The sequence below is a fragment of the Blastocystis sp. subtype 4 genome, assembly GCF_000743755.1.
Source record: "Blastocystis sp. subtype 4 strain WR1 chromosome Unknown seqid_0229, whole genome shotgun sequence".
NCBI lineage: Eukaryota > Bigyra > Opalinata > Blastocystidae > Blastocystis > Blastocystis sp. subtype 4.
In genome coordinates, this window is record NW_014569318.1 from 1 (window position 1) to 19,451 (window position 19,451).

Below are 19,451 nucleotides of genomic sequence, written 5' to 3' on the forward strand. Positions count from 1 at the left end.
AAGAAGCCTGTGGAAGAAGAAGAGGAAGAAGACTTCGGAGAGGAGGAAGAAGAACCAGCTGCTGCTGCTGATGAAGAGGACTTCTTGAGTTGGTAAGCAATTTGTTCTTTTGTTTTCTGTATACCATATTTACTGGAGTTTTTTCTGATTTGGAGAGATCAATCACAAATCAGTATGATGATAGTTTATATATCTCTCTTACTAATATAATATGTTCAAGAAATAATTAGGATTCCGGAATTAAATCCATAATGAAATGCTTATCTGAACTCCTCTTTGTGTTATTGAAAGGATATCGTTTCATGTGTAACAACAAAACGGTCGCTATTGATTATTGGATCACACATGGCATTGAAACTGAGTTACAGAATCCCACTTTTATTCAATTATATTTTTCAGCATCTTATATGTAATTATATAGCGAAATATCCTTGTTCATAGATTTACTCTAAAAGAACCGCGGAAACTGGATAATCTCATTTTATCATCGAGAAAAGAGCTATATCTTTCATAATATAGTTCTTAGTCTACTTAACTAGGACAGGAACGTAGGGCCGGGACAGCTGTCTTCCAAAGCGGAAAAGAGTATGTGTTCGTGGAGCAAGAAAGAAGATAAGTTGCTGTTACAATGGGCTGCTAAATATGGTCCTAGCGGTTGGTCATATTTACTTCCTAAGCTTCATCTGAAGAGTGTTGAAGCATGCAGTTCTAGGTATGACAATTGATTTGTATCTTATTCTAGATTCTATGAGATCAGTGAATCGTCTGGACCCAACCGAGAGTTGACTATCGATGAGCTTTCAGTCTTATATTTTGCTGTAATTGCCTGTAATGGAAATTGGAATATCATCGAGGTGAATATTGATGGATTATCAACGGATACCTTGCAACAGCGATGGATCAGTTTATGTTGTCGTCTGTGTCATCGCTTTGTATGTTTAACATGTTAGTTTTATTGATAGAAGGTGTTTGGAGGTAGTTCACTATTGAAAGAGGAATTGGCGAATATCAAGATTGTTGATTTCATTGTTTGGATTAACTTGTAGTTTAAGTCGTTTAAGTCTCTGTATGTTTCAAAATTCCATAATCTCTCGATTGATTATGATTTGTGGTCATCTGATGGAAAACTCCCAAATCAGTCCGATCTTTCCTCCTTTTCCGATACTAATAGTTCTATGCCTCTGCATGATACAAATCGATTAGATACAGTGAGTTATGATAGATTCAATGATACTGTCTACATGTTAACAGTTCCCGAATACCACCGTCTTCAGCAGCGGATGAAGAAACAATCGAATAGAGTAGTTTCCAATCCAAGAACGTCTCCGAAGCCATCATTTCATCCTCATTCTGATGTATCAACTTCAATAGATGCTAGTTCCATGTCTACCACTGCTGTTTCGGTTTCTGATCAATGCTCGTCTCCTGAACCCAGTACCACCAGTCATTCGGATCAAGGAACAACACCCCTCTCTCCTAATCCCATACCTGCGACAAAACCAACTTGTTCTCCTGATGCCAACCTTATACCTTGTTCTGTCATTTCTGTTCCTCTTATGAGTATGCCGAATGGATGTACGCCTTTTTGTTTCCCCTCCTGTAATCAACCTAACTCTGAGTTTCAGGAACCCAAATGGGGTTTTGTCCCACTTCTGTTTATGGAAGTGAATTCTGACTCTCTTCCAAGCAAACGCTCTGGAGATTCTGAGACGAGTACACCAAAACGTCAAGCTATTACACCAGTGGACTCTCTCGTTATACCTGTGTTGGACTCTTCTTCAGTGGAGCCTTCTATCGCAACATTGTTGGATGTTCTCCGTCGTGAAGCCAATAGTTCAGTCCCCTCGGAGAAAATAGTGTACATCCCTACCAATGTTGTACCTACTTTCGATTTTTGTAACCAAACGATTTCTATAAAGTTGTGAGTGAAATGATGCTTTATCTTTTGATCATGTAAACTTGAGTCCCTCCTAAGTTGAAAACATGAATACTTTTCCTATTTTATTATTCTATTTTATTCTTTCTTTGTTTGTTAGAGCCATTGATAGTTACAATCATGAATGATACTACCCCAACTCCATCTATCCCACCAATTGATAGATGGTGGGATGAATTTTGGCATTTCTATAACGGAAATCCTGATTTGCCTTTAGGAGTAGGAATCTGGTGTTTATTTTATGGTCTTGCACTTCTTGCAATACTATATTTCATATCCTTTTGTTGTACAATCCTAGTTACCTTCATGGACACCTTCCCTATATAGTCACTTGGTTGCTTGTAAAGATCGTAAATCTATTTCTCAAGGATGCTGAAATCAGTTTACAAAGTATCTACTTTTATCCTCTTAATGGAGTACTTCGAATTACTCAGTTGAAGTAATATTCTATTTTCCAAACAATTTCTAGATATTGTACAAAAGATTTCTTGATTGAGCTATATGATCTTAGTATCTTCTTCCACGTGTGGGGTGGATTAAGCAAGTGCTTATCAATCCAGATCAAAGGTACAGAAGTATTTGTATATGGCAATGAAGCACGGTATCATCAAGTGGTAAGTCTGAATGAAGAAATGAATTCCTAGGAAGCCATGATGAAAGAATTTGTTGAAGAGAAGAAAAAAGAAGCCGAAGTGGGTATCATTCTTGAATATCATTGTAGAGACTGGAAAAAGAGAAGAAAAAGAAATCCGTAGAGTCAATAAACAGATCTGAGATGGATTTGGAGAGTTATCGAAAGAAACAATCTCGTCGAAAGGATCTTCAGAAGCAGAATCTCAAGCGAACTACCCCACCTCCACTTAATGTTACTCTTTGTCTCTTTCCTCACTCCTAGATGTCATCTGCTCCACTTCCTTGGATCTATCGTTGGTTCCACACAATTCACATTATCCTTCACAATTGTAACATATATGCTGGATCCCCGTTAGAGCCATATCTCCTGTCAATCCATGTCAAGCGATGTGTTGTCAATAGTACATGCGGTAATTGTATCAAGGAGAATCGTGGTTTTGATCTCTATCGAATGATTTCAGGAGCTGAATGTACAGATGTGGTGATGACTTGTCAAAGACACCCAGGATACTTCGGAGATGGACTTGTTCATGGTGTTAATAACAACCAACCCAAGTCCAATCCTGTGGTGAACTCAGTATCTGGAATCATGCAAGTGTATCGTCAGATGAAGATCTCATTGGTCGAACTGAAGAATGTGATTGATCAGGATGTTCATAGAAAGCGGGATTCTCATCGATTATATCCTACTGGAGAGGATACATCTACTGAAGAGGATGAAGAAGAGATAGAGAATAAAGAGAAGAAGAAGAAGCGTCATAATGAAAAAGAGAGTGAGTATGAAGATGAGACTGAGCCAATGATTCTTGTTGCGGAGTATATCTTGAAGAGAATTCTTATTTATAGAAAACTGCTTTTAACTCTGTTTCAAGATTCTCCTGGAATTGTTACAGCTGCAAATAACAATACTTATCCACAGTTTGCAATTCATATTGCCATTGAAGGAAACAATACTTATGTCAGATTCATTCTCTCTCCTTATCACATAGTACTCCAATTATAGTGCCATTATAACTTACGGACCTTATCTCAACAGTATCCTTCTGAATCTCTTTCACTATTTTATGCCTGTTTACTATGGAGATTGGAGTTTGTATCAACCTTCTGTTGGATCCTTACGACAATGCTTTGAAACTCGTTGTACTGTGACAATTGATTCTTCTGTTCTCTTACGTGTTCCTTTTCAAGCTAATACTAGTGAATTTAGTGAGATTCTGTTAATATTAGGTGTTATTGTGACTCCTGATAGTCCTCTCTTCAATCCTGCTCATGCGAAGGAAGAAACTGAATTGATTTTGGGTCCTATCTCTGATGCTCACTCCAAAGGATATGAAAGCAAATCGCTTCTGGTCGAGATTGGAAAAGGATCAGTTGTTACTATCACCATACCAAATCTGCTTATTAAAGAATCCGACAATACAACAGCATTCCGTATTCGTGGTAAAAATGTCAATGTAAAAAATCATGACTATTATGAATTGTAGATTCTGGATCCAGAATACATCAATCCTGTTGTAAAGGCTCAGGAATTGGATGTTGATTACTTGATGGAATATCCTCTTCAATTTACAGGGCTCTACAAGACACAGGTGAATATTCAATTTGGAGGACTGTCGGTCTGTTTCTATTACAATCTTGTGAATATGGTGACAGATTTACTTGGTAATTTTGGAATGTATTCAAACAAAGATTATGAGTATTTCTGCAAGAGTGAAAATATGTAGATTTTTAGGAATGATCTTATCCTAGTTATACTATCGCCATTACTAATCTAACAGTATCAATCCCAACAGTTGAAGATAATGTGGTGAATGATGTGACTCTATTGGATCAGTACAATCATATTCAACTTGAAGTGACATCACTATTCACAGAGATCACTGCTCCTGAACTCCATTATAAGAGTAATGGTTGCTACAGTTTCACTGTATTGCTCGGTGGAGAGAAAGTCACAGGTCATTTTCCTATCATTGCTTCATTCAAGCCTCATCAACGTCATCCAGTAGGTCAGTTACGAAATGGACAGAAAACAGACCATTATACCTCTTTCTTAGGGTGTGAATCTCTTCTTCTGAAGGGTGATTATCATTATCATGCCTCTATTGCTGAAGTATGCTAAGAATTGATTGCTTAATGATAGGATGTAACAGATTCCATGTTCATGGCTCTTTCTTTGTCAAACATACGTTGCATCTTTTATCCTGAAGTCTATCCTACTCTCTATTCTTTCATCATGAATGTATTAGGAGAGAATCAGTATACAGTAAGAGAAGAGGAATATTTAGCAATGCAAAAGAGTAATCGTTCTCTTTTCTTTCTCAAATATTTCAATGATTTCAGAGAGAACAAACGAAATGTTCTCACTACGTTTTCAACTATTTCTCTCTCTGATATCACTATCGAAGTACCTGGTGATCTGTTCCTTCCTGTTCCTTTGCCTTTCACACCTTGCAATCTTCAAGGAAAGGCTGAAATGAGTTCTGGTAATAACATTTTGTTAACATTGGGTGAGATTGAAATGGATTTTGCTACAAGTCCATCAATCTTTGATATGAATCTCAGTACAACAGCTATAACATGTTCGTTACCATGTACAGAGAAGTAATGATTGATTGGACGTCTCAATTATAGGTCTACAGTGAGCAAGAATGATGAAAATACAGTCTATGTTGATCCTATTCATGTTCATGTGAAGCAGTTGTATAATTCTTATGCCTTCTTCCCAGTAATCACATATTATCGGAAAGTTGAAGTGGATGTGGGTCGTGTAGAAGGATCTCTTAGTTGTAACTCTATGTTGAAAGTGTGCAACGATGTTGATAATTGGCTCTTTGGGTTTGATGCATTCACTTCTTCTGAAGTGATCCAACGTCAATATGTAGACAAGGAGAATGATGATAACATATAGCTTGGTCAGCTTATCACAGCAATTAGTTCTGTATCTCTTTTCAATTCATATTTGGATGTTGAAACGATTCGTAGTGTTTATATAACTTTGAGCTTTGATGAGCAATTCTATAGTACACAGAGCAAACAAGCAGAAGTAACGAAGACAAAGAAGAGTACTACTTTCTTCAAACAGACATATGAGATCAAAGCAGCTCATGCATTTAATGTGTATAGTATCAATCGTACATTCTATGTGTATCTTCATATCATTACCAAGTCGGGTTTACAGAAATGTGTGGGTGTAGCGAAGATTGATAATTTGGCATTACAAGTTATCACCAGTCGACAGCATAGTGAGAATAGAAAGGAAGCTGATGATCAATACAGCATTCTCTTCTTCCCAAACAATCACACATACACAGGTGCCAATAATGCAATTGCTGAGAGTTCTGTCAAATGTACTTATTCGCCTGCTATGAATTCGTTCACTTCGGATAGCCCTCTAACAAGGAGTCAGATGGGTCAGCGTTCAGACAGTTGTATTATCTATACAGAAGAAGATGCAGATTCTGTACATGTGACTATTCCTGAGGAATCGGAAGAGGATGTGGAGAAACCTAGAAATGTCGAAAATGAGTTAGCGAATGCTGTCGAAGAGTATGAGACAATTGGAGTTCGTAGTAAAAACTTTGGCTATGTGGGCAGTCAAGAGACACTAGTCTCGTGGGAACGAATGAATGAGAACTATGAGACTGCTCTTCATTACATGAATCGGTATTTGATTGCTGATTACAAAGTTTCTATCCCTTCTCTCACTCTGATTGTTCTCTTTCCAAACAATCAAGTCTCTCCATCTCTTGCAATGCAATTGAATCCTGCTACTCTTACAAACTGTCTGTATCTCTCGTTGCCTAATCCTATCACTGTATCATTTGATTCAATCATTACTCCTACTTCTCGAAATCGTCTTATTGTCAATATTCCTACGATTGTCACTCATATTCTCAAAGGAGTTGACTTTAAAGAGAATCGTTCCACACGATCGGATCTAACACGTTCAATTGATCTAATGCATAGTGAAACAATAGGAAACACTCGATATCTATGCATTGGTGATCTGGTGTGTTCAGCTCGTATAGCAATGTACCATTGAAATGATCGAATGATACATAGATATGATAGTAACAGCAGTATTCGTGAGCCAGTCCTTCAGAATGCATTCATTCTTGCAGTAGATAGAAGTAGATTAGTATTACAACGGAATAAGGGTCGAGCATTGGATTGTCATTATACAGAATACAGTTTACACTATAACCTCTGTAATCAACTTGCTGCCAGAATCAAAGAATCTCTTGTCAGTGCAAGTTCTGCTGGATATGTACAGCTCCAACAACAATTCAATCTTCAATTTAACAATCCTTCTTCACAACAAGCCTTTCTTTCTCCTTCTGGGAATTCTGGAGGACCAGAATCCCGACTGAATCCAGTGGAACGATTGCATGCAGCTAGTGAGGCTTTGCATTTGAGTGAGTATGGAATGAAAGAAGCGATCAGTGACGATATGGAGTCAATTGGAGCGGAATCTTCAGATTGGGAGACAGTATGTTCCTCTGAGAATGAAGATGCTGCTTCATTTGATAGTATTCCTCCTTCGACGGATAGTGGTAGGAAAGATGACAGTCTATTAGTCTAGATCTCCCTGTAGAACCGTTGAGTAGTTCTGAAGTTACCACAGAGATCCCTCTCAGTGATGTGTGTTGTGAATATTCGCTCACAACGACACCATGCAGTGTTTTTGAGTATAATCTGGAAATTGAATTGATGTTTAGTAATCCATTCAAAACAAGGATTCAGTCATCATGTGTGAATGTTGTATTGAGTGATCTATGGCCAAGTGCTGAAACCCTTCCAAATAACACTTACAATACGAATCTATTTGAACAACTCCATACACTGTCCCATGTATTGCTAACTGAACATGAGAGTGGATCGATGAAAACATCCCAGAATGGTCAAGGAACCAAGAAGAACATTGTAGCTGACGTTGAATCATATCCGGTCAAAGTAGGAATGAGAGAAGAGATGAAGAGTAGACCATTCTTGTGAATTTGGATAATAATACTCGTATCACATTGATGGAAGATTGTGTGAATATGCTGAATGAGATGGTTGATCAAGTATTGACTCTTCCTTTCTCTAGTGAGCATGTGTTGGAACGTTGGAGTAAGAAATATCTTCGTTCTCAGAGACCTCTTCCTGAGTTGGATCAGTCTCAACGCTATCAGTACAATGTGACGAGTATGAACATGGAATTGAGTTGATGAGTAGCGGGACTTCATCCTCTTGTTGTAGCGAAGAAGCAGAATATCGTATTATCTGGAAATGAACTCCGATTAACGGTTATTACGCCAATTGAGCAGGGGAAGCCGATTCAACCAGAATCCGCATCAACGAATCCGTTTATTCCTCCTTCACCTAATCCAACACCAACAGAAGACAAAAAACCTTCCATCTCCCATCTGCTTGTGATAACGATGGAACTTCAGAGTGTGTTACTAGTGAATCGAACTCTAGATAAGGACTTTATGAGATACATTGCCAATGTCTGTGGACTCACGTTACCGGATGCTCTCCCATCTTCACTGAGTGGTAAGAATGTGAAGTCAAAGCTGCATTCTTCAGTTGCTTCTGAAGAGAGTTTGGCTGGAAGTTTCGGCTCCAACGTGCTGAAAATCAGTGAGATTTCGGTTGGAATCCGGTATCGATACACTATCCCTCGGATTCGAGAAAGCCAATCACAGCCTCTCTCGTTGACTCCACTGGAATTCCGTGTTGGTTTGCTTTCCATGTCGAGCAAGAGTTCAGTGATTGATGGAGGATTGTTGTTGAGTTGGCCTGGAGGAACAGAAGCTGCTCCTAGTAAGAGTGAGAAGTTTAATGTAGTAATTGAGAATGTGAAGTGTGTAACGAGCAATGAGATGGTACTTCGTGTGTTGCAGGAGAGTGTTCGAACAGTTCGAGATATTGAAGAAATCATGATGAAAATGCGGATGGTTCGAACATGTGATCGTTATCAGAGTTCACTGTTATTTTATACTCTCCTAGGGAAGGTAGAATTGATAAAGTGATATAAATCCTAGTTGCCTCAATTAGCTGAAGCCAGTGAAGCTGTATACAAGACTTATGTAAGAATGAATATGAGATTGATGAATGTAGAATGAGAATGGAAATGAGATGGATTTGTATCCATTCCTTGTCTCTCCAATGAGTAGGATTGGTATATTCTAGTCACTTCTAGCCTTTGGATGGCCGACTGTGATTACAGCATACTCTCTATTGATGACGTTAAGTACTGCATTGTTACGAGAGACATCAGATTCATTACAGGAAACAGCTCGGCTTATTATGAATTCGATGAAGAGAAAGGAGTTTGAAGTGGACTATGTTAAACTGCTTGGTTCATTATTGCCTCTTCCTGCAGATTATCAGCATCTTCTAGAATCTATAACCAGTAAAGACTCGATCTCCTTGCGATCCGTTGTACTTCTATCTGAAATCAGTGAGAATACGATGAATGCCCAGAAACGTGAATATTTCTGTCATCATTAAATGGTAGATCAAGAAGATACATTTATTGATCTGTCTTGTCGTATGAGCAACGTGGCAATGCGATGTAATGCCAATGATAAGGAGTTTTTGTCAATTCGAAATAGCCAGTTTTCTGTGGATATGAGTCAGGTATACAATCCATATGGAAATATGAAGGATGTGGATGTGCTAGTGAGCAATCGAGGATTCAACGGTACAGTTAAGAGATCCTACTTATTTGTAGTGGAGATGCGTCCAGGAATTGTATCATCAATTTATCAGCTTGTAGATGCTGCTATTCAGATTCAGCGTCAAGATCCTTTCCAATCATTCTTATATACCAATGATACAGAAACACCCATGTTTTTAACATGGTGTGAAATGCGGAAATCGAAACTAATTCAGCAGTATGGTTTCTCCTACCATCGTCATCGTGTTGGTTGTTTCTGTAAACGTTTACAGAGAGAATGAGTGTATAGTGACGTTTGATTCAACACTTCTTGGGAAACTGTTCTATTCGAAGTTGATGAAACTGGATACAGAAGAAGCAAAGAATGAGAAGCCTCGAAAGAATATTCACCAGCAACTAGAAGAGAAACCAGATGAGTTTTCGGATGATTTGGATGGTGAGAATATGAAGTGGTTTTAATCTGAAGACAGTGATCAGAGTGTAGTTTACAAGAATGACCCAGTCAATTCATCTCGTCTAAGCATTTTTGTGAGTATGAGAGCAAACCATTATTTGTAGGGAATTAATGTGCCTTCCTATACGAATCCTGTTGGAGGACCTGGTGGAAGGAAAGAGAAACGATTTAAGATAAAGAACTGCGTGGTGTTTCAATTCTCAATTCGAGACTCTCTCATTTCATTCTTCTCTTCCAGTCCTGAAAAGACGTATGTTATTCAATTGTCCAACAAAGCTGCAAATACAAGTTATCATTCTTCTCCTGGTGTTTTTGTCACCCTACACCAAGCCTACGATAAAAGCAAGAGTTATCAGACTCTTCTTGTTAACGTAGTGTTGATTAGGACGATAAATGGATAGATGGAACAAAGCGAGTTATTGTTGAAGGATACTATGATGAAATCTCGATCAAAAGCATTTGATTCCCCTGAGAATCAATTGAGTCTAACTCTTGGTAGTATCACTGTTTATATTCCTATCAGTATGACTGATGTTCTCCCTCATATCAATGTCCAATCATCAACTCTCCTTCTTCCTCTCTATCTTTCCTCTTTCATCATTCTTCAGGATCTTATTCTCGAGTATGCTAATCAGATCGTTCAAGTCATTCTTCAATTCAAGAGTCACAAGCAAACAGTCCCATCGCATCAGGCACATACTCGATCCAATTCTTCTCTCAGTTATGTGATGGGTGGATCTTCTTCGATTATGGGCCTCACTACTCCACGAAATAGTGATCGATCTCGTGTCAATCAGCGTCAGACATTCCTTCAGAAAGGAGCAAGTCGTGTAAAGAAGATGGCTTCATCTGTTAAGAATGTTGGAACCTCGACATTGAAGAAGAAGGTCACAATTGAACCAGAGAAGAGGCGTAATTGGATGCTCACATTGAATATTGAAGAATTGATGCTTCATATTCAGGTTTCAAAGGTTCTTTTCCTCACTTATTCACTTCATAATCTCATCACCTATTATTCAGACTCAACTCTTCTCATTTCTCTTCTTCAGCATGGAATTGAGTTTGTACGAACAGATGCACCTTATTCAGATCGTTTCTTCACATGTCCATCTCTTCCTGAAGTGATTGTAGCAATTGACAAGCCATCAAAATCCATGCCTCAACGTCTTCCACGGCGTGAACACAAGCCTTCGGTGTCAACAGTCGCTTCAAGCAGTGTTGTTCGTCTGGCTCCTGCAGGTACGGATGGTGAGGATACTGCACAGGGCAAGAAGTCTGTTGCCGGGTCACTATTCAACAGTAATGGAGGTCTTTCTATCGAGAAGGAACAGGATATGAGTGTTGAAGTCCTTGTAGATACTCTGAAGATTATGCTAACTACCAAACAAGTGAATCAGTTCAATGCCTTAATTGTAAGCTAATCTAATAGAATGAGAAGTAGGCTGATATCAGTCTTCAGTGGAATCAGCTTAAGGATACCGAACACTACAAGCGTTGGGCTGTTTTGTGTGATCAGATCAATCTTTTGCAGTATCCAGCAGACTCACAAACTGTCTCATCGATTCCACGATGTCCTTCAGAAACTTCACTCCAACTGTATACCATTCCATCCTCTCAATCCATGATTCTACCACCTGCTCTCCTTCCAGAGACACATCCAGAGGAGAAGCCAGCAGATCGTCATACAAAGAAGTGTGAAGTGAAGGTGACCCTGAAGGGTTGTGATATACAAATCCGAGCAACACTGGGTGCTGACAGCAGTATCGTAGTTGTATCATCTGAGAAGTGGCTCTGTCGAGGAATCATGAATGAATCATGGAATGTTCGCATTTAACAGAATACTCACAAATAGATGACAGTTTCTGTCACAAATCTTGGAATTCACAACTTTTTCAAGAAGGTTCAGTTCGGTCATCCTCTGGAATGTATGTGTCCTGACAGTTACTCATGTTAAGCGTATTTTCTCACCTTTGTGGTTCCACAGACTTCTCTACATATTATCACGAAGACAAATCACACTCGTCTGTCTCTTCTTGTGAGTGAACCTTCGTTAGTAGCACAGGAGGGCTTCCAGATTGCGCTGTCACAATGGCTGGACGATCTTTTGGTCATGGAGAATGCACAGACCACGTCACAAGAACCCAAATCGGAAGGAGGTGACTTCAATCAGGAGTCAACTCGAGTGAGTGATTTCCGCGTATGAAATGAGATTAACTGATAGTGTAGGAGCCAGTACGTGAAGAGTTTTCGAAATTGGTGATGAGTGTGTGTGTTCATCAACTGGGAATACTGCTGAGGACAAACGAACATAGTGGAATGGCTGCAGATGTGAGTCAGATCCTCATTACGATGAAGGATGAATCACGAGTATGTGAGAAATAGGCAGGATTATGAGTAGACTTGTTATTACTCATCTAATGAACATGATTGGATGAAGATCAGTAAGACGGTTCTAGTTGACTGTGACTATTATTGTCTTATGAATAGTGTATGTCAATTGATACCCCACTGTTGTCTCTCCTTCCTCTTGTATCAGATGACTTCTCTTTTAAGTATTCCAGATTGCATGAATTATGTGTCGCTGGTCCTTCACAAGCCAAGTATGAGAGTTTAATTCTCTAATGAACCGTAGTTTAACCAGTCTTTCTATTCAGTGTCTTTTTGCACGAAGTCAATCTCATTTCCTTCCTACAGATAATTCGCTTCAATGTACAATAAATGGTTCTATTTTTGGAATGACATGATTTATAGCACTTATCAATCATCCTGAAATGGTCCTGGAAAAGTCACTTTCAATTGTTATTGGGTATTTGAATCGACTGGATCTGATACAGCAACAGAGACAAAACTCTCTATCAACAACAACCTCAATTTGTAGTGATCAACCAGTAGAATTCAACGGGTCAACGAAACCCCCATTATTTCCACTTATTGAATTTGAGTGTGTCGTGCGTGTTCAGGATCCAGGAATCATTGTAGTGTTTGTAGACAAATTCCAACCATCTTCAAAAGCAGCTGAGGTGTCATTCCCTTCAATGAATATGGACTGTTTGTATCGTGCTGACTATGATAAGGATAATTGGCTTGTGATGAGTTTGGGTATTGAATTCTCAGCTGTATCTTTCTCTGCTTTATTCCTTGACTTCTTAAGTGCTGTGATGACAACTCATAACTCAAGTGATCAAATGGCTGTTGAGAATACTCGACCCGATATGAAGATGGAAGAAAGGCCAACAGTTCAGACTTCTCCTTCGTTCTATGAGGAAGATGATTATGTTCCTCCTGATGGAAACAAATGTATTGAATGAATGAGAATGTAAAGATTAGTGATTGTTCATTGTACCACTCAAATTGTGTGTAATTCGATTCGTTTGCTGAGTAGCTATGATGCATTGAAAATGAGTGAAGGTGTTTTGTTAGAAATGATTCTTGATAGTATGTTCAGTAATCCTTGATTATTATAAGAACCGATTAATCTGTCCTATGGTACATATGAAGTGCAAACCGAAGAGTCTCGATTTTCCTTTGATTCGCTTCAAATTATGATAGATGTGATTCGTGTGGCTCTTAACCCCTCATCTCCATTCATTGCCCTCACTGTGACTCCCTGTGGGTTAAGTTTGTATTCAGTACTGATTTCAGTCCATTGTGACATAGATGCCATTCAAACACCGAATCCGAAGTTGGAATTTCTCTTCTCTCAATCTGAATGTTAGTATTGAAAAGGTGATTCATTGATAGGTGGGTGATGTGATGTTGAAAGTGGTACTCAGTCAGATGGTGGTGGGGTATTCGTGGGTGAATATGTGGTATCAACACTATAAGCAGAGTCTACAGCAGGATACTCAATCATTACATACTTCTCGTTCTCTAGAAGGATACGATGAACAGCAATATTCTATCTTGGTAGAGATTCAAGAGATCGAGACTCAAATAGATCTTACTGTAAGAATAAGACCCTAATCTCATCAGTAGAAGGCACTACCATCCATCTTCACAATCACATTACATGCACCTCAGTTATCAATTCAATTTGATGGTATTCTTTGGGTTTTATTCTCAATTAGATCGATTCTGTGATTATCTGATGGGTATTCCTTATAGTGGGAATAGTATTGTGGATGCGTCATTTGTGTTCCATGAATTGGATATAGCATTAAGTGATGCTCCTTCAGGAGAGAGTAGACGACATCGTTTTGAAAAGAAACGTGATAAATACATGAATTGGTGCATAGCCATCACAGAGACAGCATGTGACCTTCAGATTGAATATCGAGAACACCATGATATGGAAACAGGAACCAATATTCTCCTTCCTCTTCCTAAAGTCGAAATTTCAGTAAGAGAAAAGGAGAAAGATAATGAATAGAATACTGGAATCACTACAGGGAATGAGAAGGATCCTCGTCCTGCTTTCATGCTTATCAGCAATGGATTTATGATTACCATCACAACAGTGATTTCTTAGTGTTTCAGTGACTCATAGGAGCTTCTTAATGTCGTACGACGTCGAGATCAGTATGATGTTCCAGTTCGTCATCGTCATTGTGTGGATGTGGTTGTGAAGGAAACACAAATTGTTATGGAACAGCTGACCATTGATGCAGTGATTCGAATTGTTAGTGAAATTCGGTATTATTTGTGAGATCCATTAATTCTTAGGAATTTTGTCACTCAAGAGTTGTATCAAATTCAATGCAGCAGTAGTCCTTTCTGTATCCTGATCCCTGTAGATCTCAATCAGACTCAACGAACAAGTCTCAACCGCTCAAACCAAAGCAGTGAATCTCTTCCAATCCTTTCAAGCCGACTTCAAGAAGAAGGATCGAAGGACGAGGTTCAGGAGGATGGTGTGTTGACAGTAGAACTCCAGTTGATCGATGCTGCGATCTACCGAGAGAGTGGCGAGGGTACGTGGTCGCAGCTGGTTGTGGAAGATATGACTCTGGACTATTTGCAAGCTCCATATGATGTGGCTTCTGTACTGAAGCGGGAACTCCTCGCACATATCAGTAGTGCTCAATTGAATCAACAAGAACGTAATCGTCAACGAAGTATGGCCAAAGTGATTGTTGGATTGCCTTCTGTGAAACTGTTGATGAATGAGAACGTGGCATTTGGAAAGAAACGTGTGATTACGATCACTGTACATCTATTGAGGATGATAATTATAACTAGCAATACCATACAGACTTTGATGATGTTATTAAGATCTCAACGAACTATCTTGATTACATGTCACTTCTGGATACATTTAATAAGATCGTAAAGGAGATGAAAGATAGTGATGAGAGCAATAAGAAGTTCAGTGCTCTGCTCTCGTCATTGTCACTGCAGGATAATGTAGGAAAACATACGAAGAAAGAGCCTATTGAAGTGGAATTCATTTATCGTGAGCATATAGAAGAGGAATGAGGTGTAGCTGATAGCGAGCATTTCACGCTGATGCCAAAGATTGATCCTTTAGGAAACATGACTCCATCGATTAGTCAGAAGACTTTTCCACCAATGGTAGTTCATGGGATGTGTGATGACTTGTAGTTGATGCAATATACGAATGATTATGTAATGGAAGTGTTAGGAAATATACTTGTCGGTATTGATGGAGTGTTATCATTGTTGGAACATCGATTATATGTTTGTTGTTCAATGGAGAACATTGAAGTGAATCTTTGACTTCAATCAGTCAGTCAAAGAAATGTGATAAGGATCAAAACAAAGAGAAACAAACACATATCAACATTCTTTCCGTCGTTTCGAATATGCTTCAAACACAGCTTCAGAACAAACCAATTCTCTTGAAACTCGTTTCGATTGAGAAGGAGACAAAGACTGGAAAGAGTCTGTATGAACAATCTCAGATAAAGAATTCACTAAAGATCAACTCAATAACACAATATCACATAATCCTTCTGCTTTCTTTATCAACACATTAGCTGAGTCTTCAGGAGTATAGAATGAAACCCATTCATTTTCAGTATCAATCTGAATATCAGTTAAGAACACTACAACTACTCGAGTCTCTTCTAACTCTTTCTTCAATTCTCCAAATAGTCGAACACTTGATTCAATTGATTTGCGTAATGATGAATATTCATTTAGTTGAGGATCTGAAGTTCAAACAACACAACACTCACAAACCCTCACCTTCAATCTCAGGAAACAGTTGCATTATATTATTCTAATCATCATATAATCATATTGATATACTATTGACACTTCTTCTGAAGGAAGTGTTTGAAACCATTGAGTAGCACAACGATCCATTTCAATAGTATATATCGATTTCATTAATTCATCCAATACATCAAGAGAGAGATTTGTTTGAACTCGTTGTGTTAACACTTCAGAAATACGTTGATTAATGATATTGAGTGTAACTGAAGTGAGTGGAATACTATGAATAAGAATTGAATATTGAATGATTGTTTACTCTTGAAGAGAATGAAAGGAGAAAGGTTGTTGAATAGAATGAACAATCTGATTACAAATGACTCGTTCTTCATCAAAGAGAGAAGTAGACAATTGCATGAATAAAGAATGAATAGAAATGGAGATATGGAAAGTGATGGAATTATGAGATATGTAAAGAGATAGAAGTAGATAATAGAAGAATGAAGAATGTTTCAAATATGAGAGAATTGAAGAATGAATCAAAGAAGATCCGAATGAGAGAGAAAGGAAGTAATTGGAAGTGTTTGAAGAGTGTGGTTTTGAAGAGTGTAAATGGAAGTAAAAGGAAGTATATTGAATGAATAGTAATTGATGTAAGAGGTTCAAAAGGATTGTTTGAAGAAAGAAGTGTGAAAGAAAGAAAGAAGAGTAGTTTAGAAGAATTGTTGAGTGAAGGAGGTAAAGATGATATGTCAGTGACTCCTGTGATTGGTGTTGATTGTGAAATGGTTGAAGTTGTTGGAGGTGAGTCTGCTTTGGGTCGTGTATCTGTAGTAAACTATTATGGTTATGTATTTGTAATTGATTGAATGAGACTTAGGTGTTATATGATCGTTTTGTGAAACCACAAAGCAAAGTAACAGATTATCGAACGAAGTATTCTGGAATTCGTGAAAGTGATTTGAAAGGTGATAAGGTGGTAAGTCTTCGAGAAGTGAGTTTGTGAGTGTTGGTTAAGAGTAGGCTCAAAACAAAGTTGCTGAATTAATGAAGAATCGAATAGTAGTTGGTCATGGTCTTTCAAATGACTTTGGTGTTTTGTTATTGAGTCCTCCAAAGCGTTTGATTCGAGACACTGCATACTATAGTCCATTGATGTATGTGAATGGTGAAGTATTTGAATTTATGTTTGAATAAGTGAAAGGGAAAGAAGCGAAGTAACAAACTGAGTTTGTTACTAAAGAAAGAGTTTGGTGAAAGTATTCAAGAAGGTGAACATGATTCAGTGGAAGATGCTCGAGGTGCTTTGTTGTTGTATCGTAAATATCGAGTTGAGTGGGAAAAGGAAGTTATGAAGAAGAAGAGGAGATACCGAAGAAGTGTTACTGATAATGAAGATGAATCATTATTGAAAGAATAGTCTCTTTGTTCTGTTTTTGGGATGACACTTTTTGGGCTCCACAATATTCATAGAATTTGTTTGGCGGGAATTCATTTTTGACGGTTTGAGAGTAACATTAGAATGAACACAACTCCTGCTATTCCTGTAGGATAATTTAATCCCATGTGAGAACAGGACACTCCAATTCCGCGGATTAATGGTGATTTAGTTGCTAGATCTATTGGAAGCACTGTATCTATCGTTGGGACAGTTGAGAGTGTGATGGGAAACTCTGCAGTTCTTCATTCCTCTGTTAGTGTTGGGTCTGTGACTTAATTGATTAGGATGACAGATCTATTCGGGTGAATGCAATTAATGGATTTACGTATCCTCAAGGGTAGAGATGAGTGTAGTTCGTTATTTGTAGACGAACTCTAGAAGTGATTGGAACGGTGGAAAAAGATGGATCGATTACGATGATATATGGAACTGGATTTGATGGTTCGTATAGTTGGGATTGATTTAGGTTGTCATAGGTAGATGCTCATGCCTACAACAAGCTTGTGGAATATATGAATGGAAAGTTTAAGGAAGAGTTGTTTTGATTTGTATATTGTTCTCTTGTTTATTATATTTACTGTCTTTATGGATGGAGTAAATCGTTGTTATTGTATCAAGCGATCAAAACGACGACATCCATATACCCCTTCTAAATCTATCATCAATTGTGTAATTTTGAATGAAATTTGATGATTTGAATAGAGTGAAATAGAGAAAATATTGGAATCCAAAGTGGGAAAGAGGATGCTAAGTCGTGACAGTATACTGCAAGTCCAGGTTAGAAATGTAAATTAGTGCACTACAATTAGAAACTAATTGATTGTATTCTTGAATATGCAATACTCAAGTCATGTTTGAAAGAGAAGGATTCTGATGAGATTGTTGTCGTTCAGAAAAAAGATATACAGGACTTTAGGTATCAAGTAGTAGATTTGTTGAAGCAAGGTGAACTTTGTATGGGTAATTAACTATTCTTTATAGTAACTTGGTAGTGCATTCAGCTCCTGAGTCTCTCAATCTCTATCTTTTGAACGATGATTCCTCCATTCATCCTTTATTACATATCTAAGATTATATATTCATTGTATTCTTTGTAATGCTCTTTGTTCAATCAACGATTGTAATAAGGCCTTTGTCCTTCTTATGGCCCCATATCGTTCCATTATTGGGTCAGGAGTCGGCAATCTATATAACGACGTCAGATCGTCAATTATTTTAATTATATCATTTCTCTCATGTCTAAGCCTGTTGTTTTCGACGATTTGTGTAAGAAAGCCAAGGGTACAACCATGTATCATTCACAATCATTCGTAGATGTTCTCAATGATGATTACTTCTTGGGAACCAAAATGACCATGAANTATGGAGATGATTTGAATAGAATATGACAGCTGAAGCTCGTGCTGTTGAAGGAAAGCCTGTAGTGAGCAAGATCTCTGGAGATTTCGTTCCTTGTGATTATTGCAGTGTGAAGAAACTGTCTATTGACAGTACTGGTGCTGTTGTTGCTGATGTTGACTTCACTAAACTGTTGAAGAAGACAACCTTTACTCTTCGGTTGTTGAAATGATGAAGAATGATATATAGAAGTATGAAGGATTTCAATGAAGTTGGGTTGAAGAAAGTTGGAGTGGGAGCGAAAGTACTTTGTGATCGTGTTGCTTTCGATTGTTCATTTGATATCGTATCTCAGCGTTACCATGCTGGAATTGTGGGAGGTTTGGTATGAGTTTGTCTTGTGTGGTTGATGTGTTAGTATGGAGATTTGTTAGGAGGAGTGAAAGTGAGTGGAAATTGTAATGGAAAGCCAACTACTGACTTTGGTTTGTGTTATCGAGTGAAGGATGTTGTGTTGAGTTGTGTTGGATATGATTTGATGAAACAAGGAGATTTGTGTGTATTCTATGAGATGAATGATAAGACTCGTTTAAGTGGAGTGTGTCATGTGAAGAGTTTTGATGAAGTTCCTGAAATGCTGTTGGGTGTTGCTCATAAGATTGGTGAGAACACGGAAGTTCGTTGTAAGGTGAGCAGTAGTGGTTGTGTGAGTGGTTGCTTCAAGAGCAGTGTGGATGATAAGATGACATTCAGTGGTTCATTGAGTGTTGATGGAAAGGATTTGAAGAGTGGAAACAACAGACTGGGTTTGGGAGTTGAGTTTCTGTTTTGAGTAAGGTGTTTGTGACAAAGAAGTGATTGTTTGTTA

General features: G+C 38.2%; 7 protein-coding genes across 7 annotated transcripts; all 7 read left to right on the plus strand.

Moving 5' to 3' along the window:
- Positions 1-587: 587 nt before the first annotated feature.
- Positions 588-1,925, plus strand: JH06_3495 (hypothetical protein; the record flags this gene model as incomplete). Its single annotated transcript, XM_014670785.1, has 4 exons — positions 588-712; positions 743-932; positions 963-1,016; positions 1,047-1,925. The coding sequence occupies 4 exons, from the start codon at positions 588-590 to the stop codon at positions 1,923-1,925; spliced, it is 1,248 nt and encodes a 415-aa protein (XP_014526271.1).
- Positions 1,926-2,799: 874 nt separating this feature from the next.
- Positions 2,800-3,572, plus strand: JH06_3496 (hypothetical protein; the record flags this gene model as incomplete). Its single annotated transcript, XM_014670786.1, has 3 exons — positions 2,800-2,898; positions 2,928-3,385; positions 3,416-3,572. The coding sequence occupies 3 exons, from the start codon at positions 2,800-2,802 to the stop codon at positions 3,570-3,572; spliced, it is 714 nt and encodes a 237-aa protein (XP_014526272.1).
- A 61-nt stretch (positions 3,573-3,633) lies between these two features.
- On the plus strand, positions 3,634-6,611 carry JH06_3497 (hypothetical protein; the record flags this gene model as incomplete). Its single annotated transcript, XM_014670787.1, has 7 exons — positions 3,634-3,766; positions 3,797-4,023; positions 4,054-4,289; positions 4,319-4,679; positions 4,710-5,170; positions 5,201-5,447; positions 5,478-6,611. 7 exons carry the CDS (start codon positions 3,634-3,636, stop codon positions 6,609-6,611), a joined length of 2,799 nt encoding a protein of 932 aa, XP_014526273.1.
- Positions 6,612-6,995: 384 nt separating this feature from the next.
- JH06_3498 (hypothetical protein) lies at positions 6,996-12,312 on the plus strand (the record flags this gene model as incomplete). Its single annotated transcript, XM_014670788.1, is given in 19 exon segments — positions 6,996-7,122; positions 7,152-7,522; positions 7,552-7,756; positions 7,787-8,377; positions 8,402-8,511; positions 8,599-8,643; positions 8,675-8,726; positions 8,757-9,044; positions 9,075-9,260; positions 9,291-9,485; positions 9,526-9,672; positions 9,703-9,764; positions 9,795-10,061; positions 10,092-11,102; positions 11,132-11,455; positions 11,543-11,630; positions 11,646-11,887; positions 11,917-12,057; positions 12,178-12,312. 19 exon segments carry the CDS (start codon positions 6,996-6,998, stop codon positions 12,310-12,312), a joined length of 4,587 nt encoding a protein of 1,528 aa, XP_014526274.1.
- A 4,010-nt stretch (positions 12,313-16,322) lies between these two features.
- Positions 16,323-17,224, plus strand: JH06_3499 (RNA exonuclease like; the record flags this gene model as incomplete). Its single annotated transcript, XM_014670789.1, has 5 exons — positions 16,323-16,422; positions 16,450-16,655; positions 16,685-16,798; positions 16,828-16,977; positions 17,009-17,224. 5 exons carry the CDS (start codon positions 16,323-16,325, stop codon positions 17,222-17,224), a joined length of 786 nt encoding a protein of 261 aa, XP_014526275.1.
- A 243-nt stretch (positions 17,225-17,467) lies between these two features.
- JH06_5536 (hypothetical protein) lies at positions 17,468-17,790 on the plus strand (the record flags this gene model as incomplete). The annotated part of the gene is made up of 4 exons (XM_014670790.1): positions 17,468-17,503; positions 17,530-17,582; positions 17,613-17,695; positions 17,726-17,790. 4 exons carry the CDS (start codon positions 17,468-17,470, stop codon positions 17,788-17,790), a joined length of 237 nt encoding a protein of 78 aa, XP_014526276.1.
- A 690-nt stretch (positions 17,791-18,480) lies between these two features.
- On the plus strand, positions 18,481-19,415 carry JH06_5537 (hypothetical protein; the record flags this gene model as incomplete). Its single annotated transcript, XM_014670791.1, has 4 exons — positions 18,481-18,555; positions 18,627-18,802; positions 18,833-18,968; positions 19,053-19,415. 4 exons carry the CDS (start codon positions 18,481-18,483, stop codon positions 19,413-19,415), a joined length of 750 nt encoding a protein of 249 aa, XP_014526277.1.
- Positions 19,416-19,451: the final 36 nt, after the last annotated feature.